At 49.4% G+C, this 25,457-nt stretch overlaps 10 protein-coding genes across 10 annotated transcripts; 5 read left to right on the top strand and 5 right to left on the bottom strand.

The window, feature by feature from the left end:
• Positions 1-158: 158 nt before the first annotated feature.
• Positions 159-569, top strand: N7489_000110 (uncharacterized protein; the record flags this gene model as incomplete). Its single annotated transcript, XM_056705866.1, has 2 exons — positions 159-385; positions 464-569. Coding segments are annotated over 2 exons (333 nt in total), but the record flags the coding sequence as incomplete, so codon positions are not given.
• Positions 570-578: 9 nt separating this feature from the next.
• Positions 579-1,537, top strand: N7489_000109 (uncharacterized protein; the record flags this gene model as incomplete). The annotated part of the gene is made up of 3 exons (XM_056705865.1): positions 579-1,128; positions 1,186-1,295; positions 1,346-1,537. 3 exons carry the CDS (start codon positions 579-581, stop codon positions 1,535-1,537), a joined length of 852 nt encoding a protein of 283 aa, XP_056570167.1.
• A 1,397-nt stretch (positions 1,538-2,934) lies between these two features.
• N7489_000108 (putative alpha-glucosidase) lies at positions 2,935-5,475 on the bottom strand (the record flags this gene model as incomplete). The annotated part of the gene is made up of 1 exon (XM_056705864.1): positions 2,935-5,475. One exon carries the CDS (start codon positions 5,473-5,475, stop codon positions 2,935-2,937), a length of 2,541 nt encoding a protein of 846 aa, XP_056570166.1.
• Positions 5,476-6,232: 757 nt separating this feature from the next.
• Positions 6,233-8,415, top strand: N7489_000107 (uncharacterized protein; the record flags this gene model as incomplete). The annotated part of the gene is made up of 11 exons (XM_056705863.1): positions 6,233-6,755; positions 6,811-6,908; positions 6,962-7,024; positions 7,079-7,131; positions 7,189-7,374; positions 7,432-7,699; positions 7,756-7,777; positions 7,843-7,940; positions 7,997-8,061; positions 8,113-8,148; positions 8,202-8,415. The coding sequence occupies 11 exons, from the start codon at positions 6,233-6,235 to the stop codon at positions 8,413-8,415; spliced, it is 1,626 nt and encodes a 541-aa protein (XP_056570165.1).
• A 478-nt stretch (positions 8,416-8,893) lies between these two features.
• Positions 8,894-11,525, top strand: N7489_000106 (uncharacterized protein; the record flags this gene model as incomplete). The annotated part of the gene is made up of 8 exons (XM_056705862.1): positions 8,894-9,021; positions 9,082-9,660; positions 9,798-9,904; positions 9,966-10,296; positions 10,353-10,476; positions 10,528-10,694; positions 10,820-10,939; positions 10,994-11,525. The coding sequence occupies 8 exons, from the start codon at positions 8,894-8,896 to the stop codon at positions 11,523-11,525; spliced, it is 2,088 nt and encodes a 695-aa protein (XP_056570164.1).
• Positions 11,526-11,734: 209 nt separating this feature from the next.
• On the bottom strand, positions 11,735-13,171 carry N7489_000105 (uncharacterized protein; the record flags this gene model as incomplete). Its single annotated transcript, XM_056705861.1, has 5 exons — positions 11,735-12,260; positions 12,313-12,455; positions 12,532-12,756; positions 12,820-12,924; positions 12,977-13,171. 5 exons carry the CDS (start codon positions 13,169-13,171, stop codon positions 11,735-11,737), a joined length of 1,194 nt encoding a protein of 397 aa, XP_056570163.1.
• A 1,259-nt stretch (positions 13,172-14,430) lies between these two features.
• Positions 14,431-16,264, bottom strand: N7489_000104 (uncharacterized protein; the record flags this gene model as incomplete). Its single annotated transcript, XM_056705860.1, has 6 exons — positions 14,431-14,865; positions 14,913-15,238; positions 15,284-15,828; positions 15,874-15,987; positions 16,034-16,104; positions 16,154-16,264. 6 exons carry the CDS (start codon positions 16,262-16,264, stop codon positions 14,431-14,433), a joined length of 1,602 nt encoding a protein of 533 aa, XP_056570162.1.
• Positions 16,265-17,336: 1,072 nt separating this feature from the next.
• On the top strand, positions 17,337-18,883 carry N7489_000103 (cytochrome P450; the record flags this gene model as incomplete). Its single annotated transcript, XM_056705859.1, has 2 exons — positions 17,337-18,693; positions 18,741-18,883. The coding sequence occupies 2 exons, from the start codon at positions 17,337-17,339 to the stop codon at positions 18,881-18,883; spliced, it is 1,500 nt and encodes a 499-aa protein (XP_056570161.1).
• Positions 18,884-19,587: 704 nt separating this feature from the next.
• On the bottom strand, positions 19,588-22,093 carry N7489_000102 (Zn(II)2Cys6 transcription factor domain-containing protein; the record flags this gene model as incomplete). Its single annotated transcript, XM_056705858.1, has 3 exons — positions 19,588-21,548; positions 21,604-21,964; positions 22,019-22,093. 3 exons carry the CDS (start codon positions 22,091-22,093, stop codon positions 19,588-19,590), a joined length of 2,397 nt encoding a protein of 798 aa, XP_056570160.1.
• Positions 22,094-22,984: 891 nt separating this feature from the next.
• Positions 22,985-24,661, bottom strand: N7489_000101 (aldehyde dehydrogenase family protein; the record flags this gene model as incomplete). The annotated part of the gene is made up of 4 exons (XM_056705857.1): positions 22,985-23,135; positions 23,201-23,270; positions 23,335-24,536; positions 24,603-24,661. 4 exons carry the CDS (start codon positions 24,659-24,661, stop codon positions 22,985-22,987), a joined length of 1,482 nt encoding a protein of 493 aa, XP_056570159.1.
• Positions 24,662-25,457: the final 796 nt, after the last annotated feature.

Genomic DNA, 25,457 nt, shown 5'->3' with positions numbered 1-25,457 from the left:
TAATCGGGGATTCCAAGGCTAGCCTATTCTCTCCGTCACTTCTTATTATAACGACAGTATTACCAACCTTGGAATTACCGACCCAAGTCAACCTCCGAAGCTATCATGCCGTCCAGGTTCAATGTGTGATGTAAGGTTTTTGGTCTCATTTTCGAGACCTCCTCGGAAAGAACTCGAGGGTGTATCTACCATGCCGCATAACTCGTGAAGACCTCGAAAAGACGAATGGCGGTTTGCGAAGACAAACCGAAAATTTCCCAACCCTTGCTGTGGGTGAGTTTAGTATGAACCATATTGAGACGATGCTTCGGCTAACACCATCCGATCAAGACAAGGAACATGCACACGTCACAAGTATTATTCAGCTTCTTATCTACGTACCTAGGTAGGCCCTAGGTTTTTTCTCCTAGTAAGCCTCTTTTTTTGTTAAACCTCGTTGTTTCCTCTTGTTAAACATCATCAGTTCCCATCTAGCTAGTCCTCGAAGTGAAACCTCAAACCATCATGCCATCAAGATTCAACCTTCGACAAAAGGTCTTCGACCTCATTTTCAACGCTCATCACAATGAACTCGAGAAATGTCGACTATAATAGAAGACTTCCTTGAGGGTCGCATGACTCGGGATGAACTCGCAGAGAAGTGTGGTGTGACACGAAGGAAAACTCCCAAGCTGCCAACCCTCGCTGTCGGTGACCTTGAAACCAGACAAGTCGAGGAGATCCTTCAGCTGAAAGCAACTCAAGACGACGATGAACTTCAGCACATCCCTCACATTCAGACCCCGATCGAACTCAAGAGTGTCCTGGCTAAAGTAGAGGCCGCTCGTTCTAAAAGCCCGCTCAACGAAGCCAGCATTCGCTGGACAATCGATCTGCTGCTCGTCTACGCCCATGATATTGCCACTTCCGGCCATCCCAGTGCTGGCCAACACATTGGCATACAAACCGAAAGACATTGGGTGCTTGAACCGGTCAAGTATGATAAGAAGAAGTTTGCCCTAGTCGGCAAACCAGATTATGCAGTCTGGTATGGCAATATCGACGACACAGCTGTGAATATCGTTGTTGTTGAGGCAAAGTCTCAGAATTCAGCTGGTCAAGGAGTTCCACAATGCCTTGCCTATATGGGTGAGTACCTTATGATATAACCGATGTCACACTACCGAGGTTCTAACTGGTTTAAAGGCATGGTTCACCGACTAAGACAACGGGAGAAGAGACAGAACTGCACAGTATACGGTGTGGCGGCGGACGCGCAATATTTCTTCTTCCTCAAGATTAACGAAAAGTCAAGGGTTAGTTTACTTATCTCCTTGCTAGTTGCCTTCTTCTAATACTCGAACAGTGGTCCGTTGCCATGGTTGCAGCTGTTGCTGGAAAGTTTGACCGCGTTCTCGGTATGCTCGTTTATCTTCTACGGAAGGCGAGAGAGGCGTCCCCTTCCCACTCAAAGCAGTCCTGCGCCCAGTCGCACGCTAAGCAAGGATCTGGGGGGTCCCTTTATGCATCCGAGGACTATACAATGGGGAATACTTAACTGGGCAAATGATGGAGGTGCAATCTGGATGGAAATGGAATGAATGGAGAAAAGCACTGTCTGTATTGACGATCTTGCACGAGGAGAGGAGGAAGAGAGAAGGAAAGGAGAGAGAGCTATCATACATGGAGGTTCTATCACATGGTGATGCCTTAGACATCCAACATCCCCCTCATAGAACCTGCCTCACCCCTATCTGGCTGGCATACAGTGTAAACAAATAACTCCAAGCTTGCGGTTAGACCATCCATATCCCCCCTTGTCCCGTCCCCTTTTGAATCTGGCGTGCCTCGTACTGCACTAGCTTACTCTCAAGCGAAGGTGGGATCATAGACGCTGCTCTCATTAGCCGGTGTCTCTTACACCACGCCTAAGTCCCTCCATAATGCATACTAGCCGGTAGTCGTAAAGGTAGAGACGGAGGTGATTGGAATTGACGATTGTCGTAGTGTAGGCATCTAGTATGTGGCTCTGGCTCTGGCACTAGCACTAGCACTAGCACTAGCACTAGCACTGGCATCTGGCATCCTAGCACTGGCATCCTGGCACTGGCATCCTGGCACTGGCATCCTGGCACTGGCATCCTGGCACTGGCATCCTGGCTCTGGCACGGGCACTGGCACGGGCACTAGCTCTAGCTCTAGCTTTAGCACTAGCTCACTATACGCTATGCGCTATGCACTACGTACTTCTCGTTGGTCGAAAATGTGTGAAAAAGGGTACTCGGACGTTCGAGTATATAGGCGTGCACGGTTATATAAAGAAATCCGATGAAAATCCCGGTGAAAACCCCGGTGAAAAACTCGGCGAAAAACTCGGTGAAAAACTCGGTGAAATTTCGAATTTGTGATATGTGAAAAAACTGCACTGCGGTAGGCCGAAAAAATGGAAAATGCGCGACGGTGCGCGAAAAAGAGAGAAGTGCTTTCTCCGAAGCGGGGAGATCTCGGTGTGCGGGTGCCGGAGATCTCGGTGCGGGCGGGGGTTGCCGGGGGTAGCGACCCCGCGGGCCGCTACCCCAGCTGTAGGGTATCGAAAAAAAAAACTCGCTCGGGCTAGAGCGAAGGACTCATAACCTGATGGAGGTGCAATCTGGATGGAAATGGAATGAATGGAGAAAAGCACTGTCTATATTGACGATCTTCCACGAGGAGAGGAGGAAGAGAGAAGGAAAGGAGAGAGAGCCATCATACATGGAGGTTCTATCACATGGTGATGCCTCAGACATCAAACAGCAAAGACTTCGAGTTCCTGTTCTCTACTTGCTTTTGCTCTTGCTTGTTGCTTCTTGCTTTTACAATGAATGAAGAAAAACGTGATCCATAAACACTGAGTGGCATTGAGAACATTAGAAATCCAGGCTTGAGATGACCTATCTATATGCAAAATTCAAAGGCCTATGCCTTAAGTGTATACACAACACGGCCACGCGAGTCAGTACCCTTAAGGACGATCTCATCCCCAGTACTCGAAACGACGCGGCGCTCATCGCCGTTATGCAAAATAATGTCCAAGTCCTTCCAAGCAGGAGTAAAGCCAGCCTCATCACGCTCAAACTTAACAAGTACCTTCTCATCCGTAGAGCTGTAGCTGACCGTATACACAGCAGTACCAGGCTGGACAGAAATACCATCGTCTTCGTACCAAGTCGTAGAGAAGACCGTACCGTGCGAAGTTCCCTTGGGCGGGAACACTTCCACACCACGGTAATCGTCAATCTCTTGAACAGCCACTGAGGCAGCGGTCTCATCACCAGGAACACGGGTGTGCACGCTCTTGCCGACGGGAATGGCACCACCGACACGCGCAATGAGCGCAATGCTCTTCTGCCATTCTGAAGAGATCTCGGCCCACTGCCCGGATGCGAGGTACTGGTACGGAGCGTTCATGTTGACGTAGCCATAGTCGAAGGCGCCGGACTTGCGGGGCAGATAGACATTTGCGACGTCGATACCGGTCTTGTAAACGCCACCAACGAGCACGGTCTCACCGAACCAGAACTGTTCTTCGCCTGCCTTGAGTGCTTTCGTCCACACCTCCGGATCAGACTCGTAGCCCCAGCCAGTCCAGCGCTGTGGCGGTGTTGCGAATTTGTGGCTCTCCAGGCCGAGAGAGTAGATATACGGCAGCATTTCGTAGCGACGCTTAATGGTCGCGCGGACCTGGGGTGTGATCTCGGGATACATGAAGGGCTCGATGACATCGCCGACGGAAGAATCCTTGGGAGAAGTCTTGAAGCAGTTGATTGCGAAGCGGGGAGCGTGGCAGCCGAGCTGGATCCAGCGGAGGAGGAGTTCCGGGGAGGGCTGGGGGCCTTCGAATCCACCGATGTCGTGGCCTTCGCATTGAAGAAGGGACATACCGGCGTTAAGAGATAGGGCATTGGCGCCCTTCATGTTCTCCCAACTGGTGACGTTGTCGCCACTCCAAGAGGATGCGGCGTAGCGAAGAGTTCCAGCCGTAGCGCTGCGGGTCAGAACGAAGGGACGCAGCTTGGGTTCCATGTCTCGCAGGGCATCGTGGGAGGATTTACCCATCAGCTCGGTGTGGATGGCACGACCCCAGAGACCGACCGAGTTCTTGACGTTACTTGCTGCGGCGTTGGCAACGGTAGGCTCATTGAGAGCCATGGTCCAGTCGTCGTCGGGTAGGGTGTATTCGTTGTTGTCGTTCCACATACCGTCAATGCCAACCTTTTTGAGGCTCTGGACGCCGTCGTACCACCACTTGAAGGCCTCTGCGGAGGTGAAGTCAATGTGAGCACCGTCGCCGCCAGTCGCACCGCCAGCACTCCACAGACGCATGTATCCAGGCTCCTTTTCGGCATCCTTGAAGAAACCACCGGCATCAACGAGCTTCTGGAAGTCGGGATGAGAAGCAAGCAAGAAAGGCTTGATGTTAGTGAGAAGTCGGATACCGTACTGGTGCATCTTGGCGATCCAGTCCTGAGGATCCGGGAAGCGCTCCCGGTTCCATGTAAAGACATTGCGAACCTTGGGCTCGGTCTCAGCAATTGAATAACCCGAGCTCATTTGGTGAGCGGAGCAGGGGATGCCATGGTACTTGAGCTTCTCCGCAAACTCCAGGAGGGCCAGATGGGCCTTTTGTGGCTCATCTAGCATGGTGTACTTATAACCACCGGAGATATAGCCGTAAGCCCAGCGGGGTACTAGAATGGGGAAGCCGACCAACTCGGCATATGATCGGACAACATCCTTGATGGTCCTGCCGACAATGTAGTATTGCTCAATACCACCATAGTCCTGGCGGTATACCTTGAAGTGTCCCCAGAGACCATCGATCTCGGCTCCTACAGACCATAAACCGCGGCCATGTGTGGTCGAGAAGATGGCCACACATCCCTCTGCAGAAGCCTTGATCAGGAGCGGGATGTGCTTGTAGAGGGGATCGGTGTTGTATACATCATAGCCAAAAGAGTCGGTGGCCGAGAGTTGGAATTGGCGACCACTCAAATCCATGGGAGCCGCCTTCTCGCCAAGTCCGACATGGAGGCATTCGCGGTCATGCACGGAGTAGTTGGCGACACCCTCTCCGTCTGCAACATAAGACCGCAGTGGCAAATCCTCGTGCAAGGGCTTCTCAGAGCCAGTCCATGACAGTTTGACCACAGGGGAGTATTTCCAGTCTACCGAAGCAGTGACACCAGCCACATCCATTGTCTTGGAGGAGGCACCCTCCTTGGCGAAGACATTGGCGCCCTGGAGGTTGGTTTCGGGCTTGGTGACGCTAGGATAGGGAGGGATAGGGTGGTCTGTGGAGGAGAAGGTGGCTCGGAATAGGTTGGGACGAACAGCCTCGAAGGTGAAGTCGAAGGCACTCTTGCTCTTCGTGCTACTTCTTACGTGGAGAGAAGATTCCTGGTTGGTGGCCTGGGGTACTTGGGAGTAGCCCTTGGGGCAGCTTTCTTTTTGAGGCATGATGAATGTGAAAGACAATGCAATTGATTCAGAGAAACCGGAGAGAATACCAGGATATTCACTGACAGGGTGGTGTATTTGAATGCTTGTCGAGCTCCCCTCTGCCCCATCTTTCACCAACCCCGCGGTAATTTCGATGATGCATTGCAGCTGTATAGAGTCGGAGATCGGGGATAATCACCGAGACGCGGAGACGCGAAGGTTGTGAACGGACAAGTCCCGACGTGATTTTGCCGTAAAACTCCGAATTGCCGTGTCTTCCCCCACAAAAAACATCCCGGGGCCCCAGATGGTCGATCCGACAATGTTACTTGCGCTAATTTTCCTCTCGGTTTTGCTCACCGAAACCCGATACTAACGATTCTCGGCACTTCGAATGACTCCTCTTCTCTTCATCACCCCTCCCACGGCATTTGTCTCAATGAACTGATTGGATAAAACATCCCGAAGTCGGCTCCGTGCAGCAATGTGTCTTGCCATTTCGCTCCAGATCAACTGACCGCGTGGACTGTACAAAGTTTCAGTCGCCGACTATGCTAAGCGCAAAAAGGATAATCTACCGTCTGTGGCTTTTACGCTTCGGGTTTGGATTGTCTTGTCCGGGGAATGTAATATACTTCCTTCCCCACGGGGTTTTCGCATAGCCGTTCTATATCCAACCCCTATTCCCTCTTCCCTTTTTCACCTTGATTCATTGCCTTTCTATAACTGCTCAGTATTTTGCTATCTCCCAGTGTCCCTCGGCGAGTGATCAGCTATGTCACAGCCAAAGGGTCAGCAGGAAGAGTTCGTGGAAACCATTGAGGCCGAGCAGCCACGGACTATGCCTCCTAATAATGGCACAGGAAGAGAAAATAAGCCCAAAGGAGATCACGCTTTGCAGCTCATAGAAGAGGCAGGGCACTCAAACATTCTGACCCCTGAGAACAACGCCAAAGTTCTTCGAAAGATCGATTTGCGTCTGCTTCCCATTCTGCTCGGAATCTACTTCCTCCAGCAACTCGATAAGTCGACCATTTCGTATGCCTCAGTCTTTGGAATTGTCGAGAAAGCCAATCTCCATGGCCAACAGTACTCCTGGTTAGGGGGTTCGATCTATCTGGCTCAGCTGGTATTCCAACCCCTGGTCGCCTACCTTCTGGTTAAAGTGCCCCTGGCAAAGTTCCTCGCTGCGTCCTGCCTCTTATGGGGTATTGCTTTAACGTGCATGACTGCAGCTACAAACTTTGGTGAACTTCTTGCTTGCCGACTCTTTCTTGGTATCTTTGAGGCTGGGATCGGTTCGTTGTCTCCCGATCAAGCCTTATTGTCCCTCCTAACGATGGGTTTTACCAGCACCGGCCTTCATTGCGGTCACTCAAATGTGGTACCGGCGTCGTGAGCAGCCTGTAAGGCTAAGCTCTTGGTATGCGATGAACGGAGTCGTGAATATGGTGGGTTCTCCCTACATCGCTCTCTTGGCACTTGTGTTGACGCTCAAGGAAAGTTTGGAAGCTTGATTGCTTTTGGACTCGGCCACATCAAGTCCTCTATATTTGCACCCTATCAGGTGAGTTATACCATATGATTGTCTGTCCAGGTAGTAACATCTAACACTGACTAGATCATCTTCCTCTTCTTTGGTCTAGTTACTGTTGGGTTCTCTGCCGTTATTCTGTGAGATTTCATCATGTCCCCTTTTTGCCTGGATTATGCTAACCCAGTCCTGCGTAGTATCTTTATGCCCGATTCCCCCGTGTCAGCCAAGTTCCTTGGAGAGGAGGACAAATTACTATCTATTGAAAGACAGCGAATGAACCAACAGGGTGTCGAGAGCCACGAGTGGAAATGGGAGCACACAAAAGAAGCATTCCTTGACCCCAAATCATGGTTTTGGTTTGCGCTAATGTTCTCGATTTCGTGAGTTGACCGAAACAAAATGGGCATGTTGGACGAGAGATGCTGACCAAACTTCAGTGTTCCAAGTGGAGGTATTACTACTTTTGGGCCACTGATTATCAAGTCCTTTGGCCTCAGTGAATATGATACCATGCTTTTCAACATCCCCTTTGGTGCAGTTCAGCTTGTCGCCACAATGGGAGGTGCTTGGCTCGCGACCGTTTGGAAAATGAAGGGTCCAGTCTTAGCATTGCTTTGTCTCCCACCCATCGCAGGTTGTGTGATGCTGCTGGAGATTGCCCACGACAATGCCCACAAGGGGCCTCTACTTGCGGGATACTATATCGTAAGTGTTGGATTGAGAACACCATCGTGGAAGGAATACTAATTATTTTCATCCAGATCTCTGTGTACCCAGCCATTAGTAAGTGCTTACTTTATTCCAACCTTGGAGCGTTTCCAAATCCGACCCCAATTGACCGTCTCTAGCACCGTTGATATACTCTTGGTCCGCAGCAAATACAGCCGGAGAGACAAAAAAGAAGGTTACTACGGCTATCCTGTATGTCGGACAGTGCGCTGGTAATGTATGTACCACTCTACGCCCCATCTCGGGTTTCGTCCTGACATTCTTCCCACCCAGGTCCTTGGTCCCAACCTTTATACCACAAATGAAGCACCACTTTACCGTCGTGGCCTGCTTTCAAAGTAAGTCACAGGCACAAAATCCTTTGAGCATCGGATACCTAACACCTCTAGCCTCGCGATGTTTTGTGTCTTGATAGGTTTGACCGGGTAGGTTTTGCCCATTTCAACTGATATATATTTCGCTAATTGTGACTCCTTAGGGCAAACATCGCATACATGTACTTCCTGAACAAGAAGCACGAGAAGAAACGTGTGGCTCTCGGAAAGGACGCCAAGATTGTAGACCAGTCCATGCAAACCATTCAAGCTGTCTCTGACGATGCTAAGGAAGACCTGCCTCAACAAGCAGCAGATGACAATTCCTGGAAGGATCTGACTGACGTGCAGAACGAGGACTTTGTCTATGTCTTCTAGGAGTTGTTCAGTTTAATTAGTCTGCGTTTTAGTGGGTAGGACTTCTGTTTTTGCTTTATTTGATATGCCACCATTGTATGAATGGAATGTAACTCGGAATATATTATAACTACAATTGTATCTACAAAACTCACAGCACACTTGGAAGTCCCTAAAAAGCATAACTTTTCCTTTATTGGACTATGTTCGTTGTGGACCTGGTTGGTTGTGTAGCCGGCTCGGAGAAATAGCCGAACCCCGCGTTTCTCCAGGTTTTCCCCTTTCCGTCTACCCCGAGAATCATCGGCACAAAACAGAAGACGGCTGGCTCTGCATGGACAACCAATCTGGCTGTAGTCCGTACAGCACGGGGATAGAGGAGGAATCCCTGCATCTTATCCCTGCGCCAGCAGGGAAAAAGCGCATTCCGGTACGTCGTTGTTGAACCTAGTGGGACCCTACAACAGCGGACACGTCCTAATGATGTATGACGTTCTCAATGCATAGAAAGCCTGTAGTGCTTGTCGACAATCGAAGGTCTGTGCTCAAGCCTTCCGAGCCTGAATTTTCTGCGGTCTTGGCTGATCGTCTCAAGGTGAAATGCGACGGAGAGAGGCCGTGTACAAGGTGAGTTATATTCCTTGGTTGATCATTGTATGAATTCTAAGGTCGATACGGATAAAATAGGTGCCAAAAATTGGACAAGCAATGTGTGTTCTTCGAAATACCGAAAGACCCCGTCTCAGAGTACGACCTTGTCTTACATTGCTATCAACCAAGCCTAACATCCCCTAGGCGGATCGAAGGCGTGGAGTCTGAGGTGCAATATCTCCGAAAACAGCTAGATGAAATGCGAGAGTTGCTTAAAAACACCCGGTCGCAGCCCAGTCCCAAATCCCAACCAACACACTCCCCAAACCAACACTGTGATCGGCAACAGCAAGTACGTCACGAGAGTGCTTGTGCATCCTCGGGCTCTCCGTACCCCCATCCACAGAATCATCCCCAAGATGAATTTTCCAGTGTACCTATCCCGAGCTCCGCTGGTTATACAAATGGTCACCAATACCAAAAATCTATGCCGGGATCCATACCAGCACTCTCTCCGAATGAGACTTCAGCTCGGCCTATCTACGCGTCCGATCAGATAACTACTAGGCCCCCTAAGAGAAAACGATCAGGGTTCGAGATTCGAGATGAGCCCATTACCGACTTCATTGATAAAGGACTCATCACGCTTGAATGTGCCGTGTCATACTTTAATACGTATGTATGATCCATATTTATTTAGTGATTAGTGATTTTGGCTGACTAGGAACATTCAGCTTCTTTAGAGGATGCGTATGTATTGTCTCTCACTAACTCTCTTCACATACTCACATTTCGCGAATCATACAGGACAGGTATATCCCAATCTTTGACCCTCAATATGACACTTTCGACTCCATTCGATCTCGGAGTAGTATTCTTCTCAACGCAATATGTGCCATTGGCTGCATGGTGGAGACCAGTAAATCTTCTTCCCTTGTCTATTTATGCACAGTCTTATCATACTAAGCTGCTCTTTCCAGGATCCGGAGGTTCAATGTCCGACATTCTGCACGCCGAACTCAAGAAATGGATGAACGTCATAATCCAGAACAAGGAATTAAACTGCTTAGAATCGGTACAAGCAATGCTTGTAGTTGCTTGTTATTCCGCAGAACGCTCACTAATCTTATCCTTTGCCACTCGCATGGCCCTGGACCTCGAATTGCACGAGGCCTTTGATGAATTGATTCAGCGTCTCGCCCTTCAGAATGGAGATATGGCTTATGCATTGCCAAATCAGATGTTTGAAGAAGAGAGGGCTCTTATGTGGAACGCTCGGACGTGGTTCGGGCTTCTGGTTCTCGAGCATATGTAAGATGACCTTGGTCCTTTTGTTTGGATCACTCGGCTCATGTGGTTTATCCTAGATTTCGCGTTGATGGAGGAAAGCCACCTGGCATTCGACTAAAAGGGAACGTCCGCAGATGTCGGGTTCTACTTAGCCATCCATCATCGACAATTTTGGATTTACGGCTATTCTCCCAGGTCGAGGTATGTTAATACCTAAAATAGACTTGAAGAAGTACTGATCTTTGCTGTTAGTTAAATATCCTCAGAGGTATGGCCCGTTCCATAATTTCAAATGGAATGCCTAATTTACTTTCTATAGCCAATGTCGGTGACGCTCTAGGAGGAAACACATCACTTGATGGGCAAAGCATCCCGGATTATGTTCATGATATGAAGATTGAACTAGATCTATGGTTCGAGTAAGTGTTCCCATTTTCTCGAATGTCAAAAAGCCTACTAACATTGGACAGTGACTGGCTGCGCATTATTGGTATGACTCCGATTGCCATAATGCGCTAAAATCTTGCTAATAATTTGAAGAAAGTTGTATTGCCGCCGCCGAAGAGAAGCCATCTCTACTCGTCGCTCTTCGAGTACAGAAATGCTGGGCAGAAATGATGCTCAACTGCAAAGCATTACGATCCATGGGCGTTGAGAACGTAGCGTAAGTACTTACTCAACATAACGTGCTTCCCTCTGTGTTAACACGGAAATCAAGTGCCATGTCCACAACGGAAAGAACAATACTCCTCACAGCCAAAGCAAGTGCCCGACGACATCTTCGCCTCATAATTGCCGATCCAGACTTCTACCTCGCCAAGCTGAGATATGCAATGGATTTCGTCTGGGCTAAGTGCGCGTTCTCCTTCCTATTGCTTCTCAAGTTATCCCGGCTCATCCCCGAGCGCGACGAGGAGCATCAAGAGCTCTTGGAACAAGGTAATCGACTTGTCGATGAACTGAGTAAAGCTGGAGCCAGCGGAACCCAGTCTGGAGCCGGGAATATTTATCTGCAGATCTTGAAGGTCAGTATTGAGAAATACGGGCGTGCCTTAATGGAAACACAGCAACCGAACTCGGATGGCCCTACGGTTACGTCGCCGTTCTGGGAGTTGTTTGATGCTCAGGCGGATCTTCAGTGGTTTGTCCCTGAGCAATTTGTCTCCGAATGGGACTTTCCGGGCCTTAATCTGTTCTATTTCCCCACTGCTTGGCAGGATTTCTTTGGGGACTTTTCGTTGGCTATGTAGTAGAAAATGTATGTTAGTTTTCTAATTGCTTAAGGTCAGATATAGTTAAGGAATCGTAATCTTGAACTGTCGTTTACTTCTGTGGCCAAAAAGGGGCAAGTGATGAGAACTAGAAATGAAAAGGGACATATATTACATTGGTCGGGTGCTTGTAGTAGTTCGTTATATGTAGAAAGACAATATGTTTCATCCAAACAAAAGAAAAATAATTATGAATGCCCCACAGAAACAGAATACTCCACGTCCTTCCGGATAATCATCCTCGTACTCCCATCACTCCCACTACGCGTACTGCCCCCGTCTCTGTCGGACCTCCCTTCCCCCGAATGTGACGGTCCCGTAGCCTCACAAACAACCGTCCCATTCTCCGTCCCATCGCCCACATCCGGCCGCTTGTTAAACAACCCACTCGCCCGGTGCCCGGGCCGTCCCTTCAAGGTCCCCATCTCGTAATCACGCGACCGCCCCGAAACGTAGGGGTCTGTATCACCCCGTCTCCTAGAACCAGACGCGTAGCCGCCGCTACTACTGCCGAGGTTGGAGTCGCCGGCTGTACCGTAATGAGTTGTCAGGGCGTTCATAAACGGGCGCAGACAGAAGACTGTGCATGCTATCAGAGCATAGTTGAGGTGGAGCTGCGTGAAAACGGTGTGGCTGATTGCGGTAAAGGTTGGGTTTTCCTCGGTGGCATATCCTTTGAGAGCGGAGAGGTGGAGGGCGGAGAGTATTATTAGTCTGTGAGAATCTGTGTTAGAGATGGGGCTGGGGAAATGGAAGGGGAACGTACGGTAGTCTCGCCGCGAAGGAGACCATGATCACGACTTTATGTGAGATGTGCATCTGGAGACCCCAGACTAGGGCAATGCAGAACGTGAATAATAATATTTCGGTCGAGATGTCGAGTGCGGTGATTGCTTGCCAGCGAGGAAACTTGTCCCGTTAGTATATCCGATTCCACGTCCGTATATGTCGTTGCCGATTGGCTCTTTTGCAGTTGTAGACATACCAGGTTATGACACTGCTCACCAGGTACAGCCAAAGGCTTGTTCCCCTCGCAATCGACTGCGATAAGGAGCACCGATACGATAATGCCCACTGTGCTGAGCCCGAACGTCGCCCAGAGGATGCTCTTGTGGCGCCGGCGCGGTGTTAAGCGCAGGTAGATGGCGATGATGCAGCATTTCGAGAGGTACAGGGTTAAGAGGTAGAGAATGTCGGCACCGAGGAGGGACTGTGTTGTCAGTTATTTTTCTATAACCCGAGCTGGACGGGTGGGGTGTTGGATAATGAATACATCTTGTATGCGATTAACGGCCTTCTCAGTGAGCAGAGATATGTCCGTCCCGAACCCGATGCTCGCGGCATGAAAGATGATGATGGACTCCGCAATGGCGGCGATCTACCCCGTTAGCCTCATTTACAGAACAGGTCGATTTCTCTCAGTTGCATACCGTCGCTCCTAATAAGATGATATCGTCTGATCCCCATGGTGGATTGAGGAATACACGCACGTACACGCGGATCAGTAGACAGACCAGTGATATCACTAGGCAGATTGCGGCGCCTATAATGACAATACCGGCATGGTGTTTGTCGTCTATCGTCTCGAAAGGCGGCGACTGGCCGGGGGGTACCTTGATGGCCATTGCGGCAGGGAGACCAGATCGTGGTCTGTGGGCTGGAAGTGTCTGGGAGGGAACGGTCTAAAAGAAAATGGAAATGAACTGTGATCAGCAATCATGTTGGCGATTCCATGGATGGTCGTCACACAACTCGGGCAACTCAAGTGGAGAGACCTAGAAGGATGATATCCTTAGTGCTAACAGCTCGGATGACCCGAAACACTAGAGTCTAGGTTCCGGAGAGAGCCAAATTTCTATCATCATTAAATGTAAAATCGAATTTTCTGTAAATCCCTATTCTAATATGTCCGTGAGAGAGAATGGCCCAGGAGATGTGAGATAAAAACGGGTCCATTTCTTCCAAATTAACTGAGTCGATTTTTCGAGGCTCCTCAGGCTGGACCGAGGATCCAATGCAACATGATAGATTAAGTTTACAGTATTGTGTCTTTATCAGCCAGCCATAGGGCCGAGGTCTGTGGGTACATGTGGCCATATGGGTGCTGAAAGCCTTCCGCCTAAAGTATCTCTACCGAGCTGCCCCTCCGCCACCTTAATATCTAATAAACTAAATAATCCATGAGAAACCTTGGAAGCAGTCCCAACTGGATAATATCCAATCAGGGTAAAGTCAGGACAACCGGCCGACTTCGGGAATTGTTCGTGCCTCCAGACATACTATAGAGTTTGCGAGATGGGGCTGAATGGGGGCCGAAACCTTGGAACCCTTCCGCTTAAAGTAACTCCACATGCCCCTCCACCATGTTAATATCGAATAGATTAAAAGAATTCCATTGAGCTTATAGCCACGACCTTATGATTCTCCTTTTGGGCATTTAATATATCCCGAATACGTACTAATAATAGGGATACCAAGTCGGAAAGATCTGGTGCACGGGGCCATACGTAATGCATACTACACCACGGAGTACTCCGTAACTTCCTTTGCTTCCAAGGTTTAGTTTTGCTCGTTAGGCTTAGGGTTTAGATCCAATCATCTGTCCCAACCTCTTTTCTTCCCTAAATATATCCAGACGAAGAAAATTTCTATGGACTTCTGACGGTGCGAATGTTCGCCGAACACTCGGGATGCCGAGATGACCGACCACCGTTGTGGCTTGTTCTTGCCAAGAGCCCCACTATGCCCTCAACTTTACGATGTCGCATCGAACAGTGTAGAGAGTCTCCATTTTTATTATTTGAACATAAAACTCTTTCTGACTATTTGCATACCAAATAACCTTTCCTCCCTCTAGCGTAATAACTATACAAATGGGTAGAGATCACATCTCTCGCTTGACGAGCGCCACGGGCGGGATGTAATAGTGCCGTCCCCGCAACGCATAATATACCACTGCAATGATCAGAATGCCCCCGTACATCACCACGCACCAGTTCATGGTGTCTGGTTCCACCGTCGAGGTGAGTGGGAAGAAGGCGAATACGAACACCGGGAGCAGGAAGCACAGCGCCCCGATGTTAATCGCCATGCCGAACCGGCCGAGCGACCATTTGTGCGGTGGGAGGGGTTGTCCCCTGATACGCTTAAGGAGCACGCAAGCAATTGTGATAATGTACGAGGACATCATTGCGCCGATGGTTAGGGTCACGACAGCGAGAAGCGCGGTGGTGGAGCCGATGTTGATAAGCGATAAGAGGACTGTTACTGCCAGCGAGACCATCACGGCGTTCAACGGGATATTCCAGCCCGGGTTTACCTAGTGCTGTTAGTATTGTTAACCCAGGGCAAGATAGGGGAACGTACATATCCGAAGAAATCGGAGAAGGGAAGGCCGCGATCGCGTGCAAAAGACCACAACTGGCGCGATGCCGTTGCTACTTCCGTGATCGTGCTCGCCGTCAGGGTCAAAACCAGAATGGCGGTCATAGTGTTCGTCCCCGGCAAACTCTCCGTGGCGTTGTAGAACACCTGCATAAACGGGTACCCTGTCGGAGTGGCCAGAATGTCGTCAATGTCACCTAGTGTAAAGCAGACCGTTACCAGCATCACGAAACCAGAGGCGGCGTTGATAATGACAGAGGTAATCATCGCTTTTGGCAGGGTCTCAGATGCATCCTTAATCTCCTCAGCTGCACACTATTAGTGAAGTTCATCAATTTTAGGAAGAGACGTACACATGTGCACTGCGCAGTCATATCCAATTAGCGCCGTGATAGTGGTCGAGAACCCAACGAGAGTGGCAGTGCCAGCACTGTTCCACTCCCCGCCGTTGTTGAATTCGGTAAACACCTGCTTCGCGCTACGGCGAGGGCCAAGCACCCACAGCGGAATTATAATGGCGAACAGGCCGCATACGTGCAGAATCAGAATCAAAACCTCCACGAAGGGTAACCGCTTGGCTAAAAAGGTGTTGAATATGATTGAAAACAAGGTGATAGCGATCACCAGCAGGGTGCCGTGCCACCGCTCCATGCCGTATTCCGGGTGGTTCAGTACAATCAAGCCTTGGATGATAGTTCCTGCCAAGTACGCGATCGACACGATGGCGCATTGCCAGCCCATAGCGCACAACCAACCTATAAAATTAACATAATTAGCTTCTTGGATAGACAGGAAGCGGGGATAGGAGAACTTGCCGGTGATGTAGCTGAGGAATTTCTGGCAGCTAGGAGGGGCAAATTCTGATACCCAATGGTATTGTCCGCCGGAGGTAGGAGCCCTAGGGAGTCAGAATGGACAAAAGATCGCAATCGGTTAGACTCACATCGATGCCATCTCGGCCAGACTCAGGAACACCAAAAGAAAACCCGCCGCGACGATGAGGAAACCCCAGATCAGACCGGCAGTTCCTCCATCAGTCAGGCCTTGTGCAAGCAGACTAGGCAGTTAGCTATTGAAGCAAGGAGTAAGTATGGATGGCATACGTCAAAACAACCTCCCACGTGGCGATCAGCGTGCAGCCAAATCCTACGATGGAGATGTATCGGAAGTTTCGCTGCAGGGTCAGCGCATATGCATCAGCCACAATAACATGGGGAGCGTACCCGCAAGACCTGGTCTCTCCCTAGAGCGCTCATATCGGCCTGGTCGGCCTGAGTGCCGCGCCATTTGGGGGCGACATGGCCTCTGGACGGAGCTTCATCGGCCAGAGTCATGGTGACTGTCGAAGGATCTTTGTCCCAGGCCATATTTTCATGTAGGCAATCAAAGAATTAGTACAAAAGACAGGGGTAGTGGTGGGCCACGTCGGCACTTTGTATAAAAGAATGGTGCTAATCGTTAGAATATTCTCCGTTCCTCATGGAATCCATCCGGCGCACCTGTCCGACAGTGGAGTACGGAGTAGCTCGCCTCTACGGAATAACAGAATCTGCATTCTTGGCAGCTGCGGCAGTGGAACTCTGTAGTAGGACTAGAGCATGGTTGCAGCATCCTTCGGCTGAGTGTTGAACTTGGGATGCTTCGTGTTGATTGTGGCTCCACTGTTATTGCCACGCAACGAGTGGGGTTGGACACTGTATTGGCCTGTAGTGCGTGTATAATCAAAACCGGCCAATTTAGCCCCCTTAATATTAGAATTAGACAATCTAGCCAGAATTGATTAGCTTACACGGAGAACTCCGTATGCTATGTAGTTATACCTGCATGCCTATGTAGGAATAGTTAAAGGGCGCCACTCCTCTAGATTAGGTTTAGCCCCCCGAAGTGAGAACCTTGGTTCGAAAATTATAGGCTCCACCGCCCAGGCAATCTAATATACTGCCATTTCTTGATCACATTCCCAAACAAAATTAAAAGAATCCTTTACTCTACTCGGCAGTCTTGCATATTAACGGGATTTGACTGCATATTACCGTCCACAGGTGGCTGATCTGCTGGTTCAACCGACCCACTCCCATGGCCATATGGACATACGGACACACGTCCTTTCCGGTCGGGAGTACATGCTCTACTCGGAATATCAGGTCAATCAACATGCCAAGAATCGAGAATCCTTTCCAACAGATTCCTTTGTCGATACTAGCTTTTGTTCGGCTCAATCAATTCAGAAATCAATGATTGGTTCCCTCGATACTAGTCCGTACGGAGATCCTGCTTGCTTTGGCGGGGAAAACCTTAGAAGACTCCCTTACATGAGGACAGAGAATGGTTGGAATTGCTGTTAATTGAAATAACCGTCGTCTGATTGGCATTTTATCTTTTTCCTCTTTACCCTCCCGCCTCACCATGATTCCCCTCATCCCCCTCGCTCTCCTCATCCTCACCTCCTACCTCATATACCACCATGTGATAAACCCCTACTTCCTCTCTCCGATATCTTCCATCCCCAATGCCCACTTTACATCCCCCCTCTCCAGCCACTGGATTGACCGCAAGCGCAACACGGGCACGGAAGTCCTCGCCATCTACGCCCTGCACCAAAACCATGGCCCCATCGTCCGTCTCGGTCCCAAGGAGCTGAGCGTCAATTCTCTCCATGGTTTGAAGACAATATATACGGGCGCTTTCGAGAAACATGCCTTCTATAACGATGTCTTCGTCAACTTCAACACCGAAAATATGGTCGGCATGATGCACAATGCGCCGCACGCGCACCAGAAGCGTATGCTCAGCAAGACCTACTCCAAGTCATTTCTCCAGGAATCCAGTGACCTGCGCGTGATCTCGAAGGTTATGCTGTGGGAGCGGCTTATGCCTATTCTCAAGACGGCGGGGGAGAATAGAGAAGTGTTGAATGTGCTGCCACTGTTCCAGGCTGTTGGGATGGACTTCACCTCGTCTTTCCTATTCGGATTGAGACAAGGGACGAGATATCTGTTTAGCATACCTGATTGGAAGGTCTGGTTAGAAGAGTATGAGCGATTCAAGTATTTGAGTCGGAACGACCGGTATATGGGGTTCATTGAGAGGTGGTGCTTGGGATTCTGCGAGCGGATGGAGGCATCTAAGAAACAGGACGTCTCCAGCGATGAGGAGAAGCTGCCGTCCACCAACGCAGTCGTCTATGACCAATTGCGACAGAGTCTCCTGGGGCAGAAAGAACACGATCCACGCCCGCTCAAGCTAGCAATTGCATCTGAGCTGCTGGACCACCTGGTTGCAGGCCATGAAACGACTGGCATCACCTTCACCTACATGATGTGGGAGCTGTCGCAACATCCGGAGCTTCAGGGTGAGCTGCGGAAGGAACTGCTCACCCTTTCTCCATCCCTCCGATACCCAGACGCAGACGGAGAGAGGCCCCTTCCCTCTCCTTCCGCGATCGACGCCCTCCCCATGCTGGACGCTATGGTCCGTGAGACGCTCCGTCTTCACTCCCCAGCCCCAGCCCAACTCCCCCGCGTCACCCCCTCCACCGAGAAAGGCACCTCCCTGCATGGGTACGACAACATCCCGGGCGGCGTGAGGGTCAGTTCAACTGCCTATTCCCTCCATCGCATCAGTGAGGTTTATCCGCGCCCGCTAGAATGGCTACCAGAGCGATGGCTCGAGGCGGGTGACAATATCCACGACATGAGGCGGCTGTTCTGGCCGTTCGGGAGCGGTGGACGCATGTGTCTGGGGAGTAATTTCGCGTTGCAAGGTACGTCTCCCAGGTATGCGGTTTGGAGAAGAGACTAATGGATGCAGAAATCAAATTAGTCATGGCGGCTGTGTATTCAAATTACACGACATCTATTGTAGACGACGAGGGTATCGAGCAGGACTATGCGTTTATTTCGCTGCCACGCGGGCGGAAGTTGATGTTGAGGTTTACCCCGGTCGATGAATGATGCAATGCAGTCATGATAATATTGAAAGTAACAAAAAGAATTCTTTGATCCCTCCTGGACTTTTCCTGAGCTGTCGCATAAGGTTTTCCTCGGCTTTGCATACACACACTAAGTGAGAATCCCACACATAAACCGCCAGACAGAGGTTTTCGGTATTTGATCCAATATTTCAACCAGTTTCTTAATTTAGCCATGTCTCACCAAGAATCTTGTCCCCCACAATACTTGTCTTAATCTCTCCGCAACTGCCGATCGATGGAGGACTAAATATAGAGGCGTGGCAAGGCTTAGACTGGTTAAGTACATATATGTATGTAAAAGCGATCCATCGATGTCACGATAGTCCGCCAGGGACAATTACAAAAGTCAGATGATGCACACGTTTTCGTTCGCTTGTTTGTTTGAGTGTGTATACATTCAACATATATATATTTACACGATTGTTAACCGGACCTTGCCAGATCAGTTTAATATTGTCGTTTACTAACATATATATGAATAAAGTGGTTAGACGCGTCAACCTTTTAACGTTGAATCGTCATTCGTATAGAACATAAAGGCTAAAAGGCTCTAGCAGTCCACAAATTAATGATATTGCGGTAAAACCAACAGACAATCCTCACCGAGTGCGGAAAATCAACAGCATTGAGTGTTATTGTCTGAACAAACGATTTACCCCAGTGCCGTCTATCCAATCTATCGTCTCATGATGATTGGGCAAGTTTTAATTCCAAAGACCTTGACAAATTCCGAGCCACCAAAAAGGCCATATCGGACTTCCTTCCGAGATATTGAAGTGCACGGATCGAGAACTCACAATTCTGCCGTAGGCACTCAGTATAAACATCTTGCTCTGCGGAAATATCGAAGCTCTCTAGTAAGATATATCCCGCTTTGGCAAAGGAATGGACTAGCACGGCCGTCCACGGTTCAACCAGGAAGGCCACTTCACTGAGAGAATCATGGAAATAGCGGTTCATAAACGAGTCCTGCCCTTGTATGGAAGCCCGCGCAAGTCCGCCGACTGCCAGTGCGTTATTAGTCCTAAGCGTAGCAACCAAATGTGTAGCTTGTCGAGTGTCACGTGCAGCATCAGAGCCGAGTCTGCATTTATCAATGCTCTCTAGCACGTCCGCCAAAAGCATCGCAGCGAGGTGCCAGTGGCCGTCGAGGATGACGTACCAGGACTGTATGCGGGAAGGAAGTAGTTCATGATTGGTAACGCAATCGAGCATGAAACTCTGGTATGTAGAATCCCAGTGTTGGCAGACCAGGAGGGTCTTCTGGATGACATTTTCAATTTGATCGGGACTTGCACCTCTGTAAACCAGAGTTTGAAGTTGTGTCACCCGACGATAGAGCAGCACTTTGACAGGAGTCGCCTCTGAAAGTATTGATGCCGCTTCTTCGTAGGAACATGGCCACCTGGGTTGGACTTGGCTTGATCCCTGGCGTTCTATTGCAGAACGAAGGAATAGATCACCCCACACATCCTGCTTTCCACGTGTGTTGCTTCTTGGAATATTCCAATTATCAAAATCAATCTGATCCAAATCAATATGATTTCCGGGCTCAACTATTGACGCCGAAGCCGATGAAATTTGGCTATCCTCATCCGACACTACTAAAGGGCGCTGATACATTGCAGAACTCAGCGTGTCAAACATAACGCCTAACCAAAACATGAGGTCTAGCGTAGTGCGGTGCTCGTGGCTAGACAGAAGTGGATCGAGTTGCGGAGACTCGGACGGCTGCGGCATTTCCAGAATGTTGGCGGTTGTCGGGTCTACCGAACCCCTCCCAAGCTCTCTTACTTTGGGAGCAGCCTCTCGCTGTAGTCTTGTGAACTTGTGTCGAAAAGTGAAAATTTGGCGGTTGGCGTTTTCGAGGAAAATTGGTGCACGATCATTCTCCAAAAGTTCTCCCAAGCTTGCTTCCTGTCCTTTGTCCAGCGGACTTTGCGTCAAAGAGAAAATTATATTTGCGAAGGCGATACGAAAAGACGGAACGGTACTCGAATGCTCTAAAGCGTGACGTGCTTCGTTCCAAACTTTTTCTCGGATTGATCGCTCATCATGGTCGATTACCGAGGGAACTGATGCACCGGCGCCCTTCTGTGCATGTTGAGTCCACTGCGATGCAAAAGCCATAATTGCTAGATGAAGTGCTCGAGCCGCCTTCGTATCTTCTGCCGCACTTAAAGCTCTGCCGCGGATTGAGGATGATACACGATCCAACTGACAGACTCGAATGCACATTCTGTTTGACCAACTTGGACCCCATTCTTTCATCCCTCGATGAGGGACCACCTGACTAATTGAGTCGCTGTAAGGGCAGTTGTGCTCTGTCAACCAACATGACAAAGCATTCTCCATGCTGTCGTGGTATATGCGGACCAGGTTGCGTGACATCGTCGCACGAGCGCTTTGCTTGGCTGCATTTTCTGAAGCGATGCAAAAGGTCCACTGGGGTTCTGTGGTTGAGCTTCGGTCATACGCAGAATCTGATGGATGTTTTTGTTGACTCTGTTTCCACGACGGAACCGTTGACACGAGATCAGGAGTGGGTGTATAGTCGTGGTGCGGTAGTAAGCTGTACGTGCTCTCGATAGAGCTTGGTGGCAAATCCAAAAGTTCAGCTTGGGCGTCCGAGTCCATGGAAGAGTCTGGAGATCCATGTGGGTATAAGCTATTAATTTGCAAACCATATGGGAGGGATACTCGTCGTCCAAGGAAATAATTGGGACTGGTCATTATTTGAATTCTGAAGTTGGAACGGCTCGAAAAAGTGATTCTCCGGGTGCGAAGAGGACGAGGACGAGGCGTAATTTGTGGTTCCAGGGGAGCCGAACAATTCCGGCAATTCTGCCAGATTGGCAGGATGAGTTTGCGCGGAGCGCAGTATCTCGTCAAGAGCTTCATCATTAGAGCCTACAATAGTTGCGCTTGTGGCCTCTGTTTTGGCCCGTTTTCGGCTTCCGTTCGAGTCCACGCACTTTGACGAAATCCAATTGAATGTACACTCCTTTTTCCATCGCGTGCAGTTTGAGCAAGTACTGAAAGTGCCCTTTTGTCGGTCTTTCTAGGTACTGAAGTCAGCATCCGCTGTTGATAACACAGAGATATGTTAACAAACAGGTGCGTCGCAGCCTCTTTTGCCTTTGCGACATGGATCACAGCTATGAAGCTGACGTCGGCGGGAGTCTTCCATGCTAAGCTATTGCGAGTGTTATTGGTTGGTCAATTGTACGTGCTGGAAAGAAGGAACATGTATCGACCCCTATATGCAGAGAAAGCACGGAAGGGGTCTTTAGATTGGGATGGTATTTCATATTTCGTGGGGGCCACGTGAAACTTTGTAGAGTGCGGAGTGAGTTCAAGTGGGGTAATAGTGGAGAAGGTATCCACGGGTCGACACGAGTCATCTTCGGGCCAGTGGAACTTCCAAGGTTGTCATTGTACTCTGCTTCAACCATTGACTTTGATAAGATGATGCCTTGAGACAGTGACACAGATACTACTAAGTGTGGCAATGGTGAAATGAACAAAACTACACGGCCATGTACGAAATCCGAGACTGTATTACACAGACCAACGGCTAATCTGCCCCTGCAGCTCAGGACGGCGCAATTTTAGGATGACGCGCCAAGAGGGCCGAAATAGGACCGGATAATCGTTCCACCTAATCCGAGCCAATTGTACAAAACCCCCTAACGGAATGCGGTCACGGGCTCACCCGCCGCAGTTACAATCGCACATAAGATCTTCAGTGTGATCGACCAATTGAATTTGGTAGGCGGCAGAATTGTTTCGATCTACATTAAAGGGGTGGTACTTCTCCCCACAGCCTTACCGGTTCAATTGCTCTTTGACCTGATCTACTGAACAAGCTTTCCAACCAATTGCTTGATCTGGTTGTGGTCACCGTCTATGATAACTCCTCCAGGGCTCCAGCTGGGCAGCCATAGCGAGTTACTAAAGAAATTTGTGCTCCAGGGCTGGAATTTCCACATTTTGTGCAATCGATATGTAGTATTGATTTTCTATGATATTTACAACTTGGAATCGAAAAGCAAGTGAAAACCTCTCAGCGACCGGGAGCTTATGACTGAGAAAGGTGCACGCGGACTGTCTTCACCTCAGTGTAGTTCTCCAGGGCGTATGAACCAAGCTCCCGACCTATTCCCGATTCTTTGAATCCACCGAAGGGCATCTGGTAGTGAAGGGTGTTGTAGTTGTTAACCCACACGGTGCTATTATAAGAGAGGTCAGTGAATCCGCGAGCCTAGAGACAAGCTTTCCTATCCAATTGACTCACCCAGCTTTGATAGCGTTGGACACTCTGATCGCAGTGTTGATGTTGGTGGTATGGACAGCTGCGGCCAAGCCTATTTTGATCACGCAAGTCAGACTATGGGAGGCAAGTTGAATGTGAAATCTCGTGGTACTCACCGTAGTTTGTGTCATTGGCTACTCGAATAGCCTCCTCCTCACTCCGGACCTTCTGCACCGTACACACCGGACCAAAGATTTCTTCTTTCACAATCGTCATGTCCTCGGTGACATCGGCAAAAATCGTGGGTTGGATGTAGTATCCTTCACTGCCATGGCGATCGCCGCCCGTGACCACCTTGGCACCTGCTCCCTTTCCATCCTTGATATAACTCATAATCCGGTCATATTGGATCTGAGATACCTGGGGTCCCTGGAAGGTCTCAGTATTGAACGGATCTCCGACCTTGTTTTGCTCTGCTCGCTTCTTGAAAAGTTCTAGGAACTTCTCATAGACAGCTTCATGAACAAGAATGCGGGATCCTGCACAGCAGCATTGTCCATGATTAAAGAAAATGCCGAGATTGACCCATTCAATTGCTTCATCCAGGTTTGCATCTGGGAGAACGATGTTCGGGGATTTGCCACCCAGTTCGAGAGTCACTTTCTTCAAGTTGCTATCGGCTGCTGATTTCATGATCTGGCGTCCAACCAGAGTCGAACCAGTGAAAGCAACCTTGTCAATATCCATATGAGCGGCGATCGCCGCACCGGCAGTTCTTCCGAATCCTGAAATAACGTTGACCACTCCAGGGGGAAATCCCGCTTCTTTGATAAGCTTAGCCACGTAGAGCCCCGAAAGAGGGGTTTGTTCGGCCGTTTTCATAACGATTGTATTTCCAGTAGCCAGAGCAGGGCCAATCTTCCAAGCAAACATCAAGAGCGGGAAGTTCCACGGAATAATCTGGCCGCAGACACCCACCGGTTCATGGCGCGTATAGGTCAAGCTGTTAGTATCGGTGTCAATGGTTTGACCATAAATCTTATCAGCCCAACCACCATAGTAGCGTAGGCACCCTGCAGAGGCAGTGACGTCGCCTTTGGCCATTGTCACTCCCTTGCCATTGTCAAGGGCTTCAATGGCGGCCAGCGTTTCGATGTCGCGTTCTAGGAAGTCTGCTAAACGAGTAAGGAGGCGACCACGTTCGGACGGAGTGACCTGTTTCCATTCCCCGTTCAGTGCAGAGCGAGCAGCTTTCACAGCAATATTGACGTCCTCTTCCGCGCCCTCGTGCACGGCGACAATAGGTTTCTCGTTGTGAGGATTGATTGTCTCGAAGGTTTTGCCATCGACGCCTTTGATAAATTCATTGTTGATGAAGCTTAAAAGTTTTCGTCAGATTATTGGCCAGACTTGTAGATCTTTGTTGTTTTTGGGCCCAACTTACAGTCCCAAAGGTTGCTCATACGTGAGCGCAGGGGTTTGAACGGTTTGGAAAAGAGACATAATTGCAGAATAGGAGACAGTGGATTGCATAGACCTAACGGAATGTGAGATATATGAGAGATGTCAGAGCTTGAGATAGGATAGGCAATCTTATATAGCTACTGGGGAGGGCCCGGGTAGCGAGAATTGTCGGGATTGCAGAGCGCGGGGGTCGCATTGAGATCGATAAAGGCCGGCCCGATGTTTTTCGCTGTCTGTCCGGGGTAGCAGGCCCCACGGGGTTTCCCTCTGATTTACAGTTCCCTTCGCCCGGGCCAAGAGCACTAGTCAGAAGCTAGCGGGAATGATGAACCCCGTCTCTTGGAAGTGTCTCGTGATGGACTTCGACAATGGGAGACTGGCTACAGAGCAAGTAAGGTACCCTTCACGGTACTGTTTATTTCCTCGCTATTCTTCGGCTGGATTTAATCCATCTCATATTCCTATCCACACAAAGATACAGGCGATTATTCTCGTTGAGTAGACCGTATATATGCATTCGGTACTAATATCATCCTTCTATAACAACCATTATTTGGAAGCTAAGTCGATCGTTGCACCCACAACAATTCCTGATGTAACGCATTGCAGGTGGTCTGGTCTACCTCGGCCCCAATTTCCGAGTCCAGCTAACTCGATGACAAGGCTCGTACCTAGGAAATGCCCACCTCGGGGGATTGTGGAGACTAGCTGAATGCGGAATACAGCTCCCAAGACCCATCAACATCAGTTCTACATTGAATGGCATAACGGAGACGAAGCAAAGATGTTTCTTGTGTATCAATCGTTGAAAGCCCGTCAAATTCAGTAAATCAAT

The sequence above is a fragment of the Penicillium chrysogenum genome (genome assembly GCF_028827035.1).
Source record: "Penicillium chrysogenum strain IBT 35668 chromosome Unknown utg000001l_segment0_segment0, whole genome shotgun sequence".
Classification (NCBI taxonomy): Eukaryota; Fungi; Ascomycota; class Eurotiomycetes; order Eurotiales; family Aspergillaceae; genus Penicillium; species Penicillium chrysogenum.
Note: the sequence above shows the minus strand (reverse complement) of the source record. Positions and strands in the feature narration are given on the sequence as shown.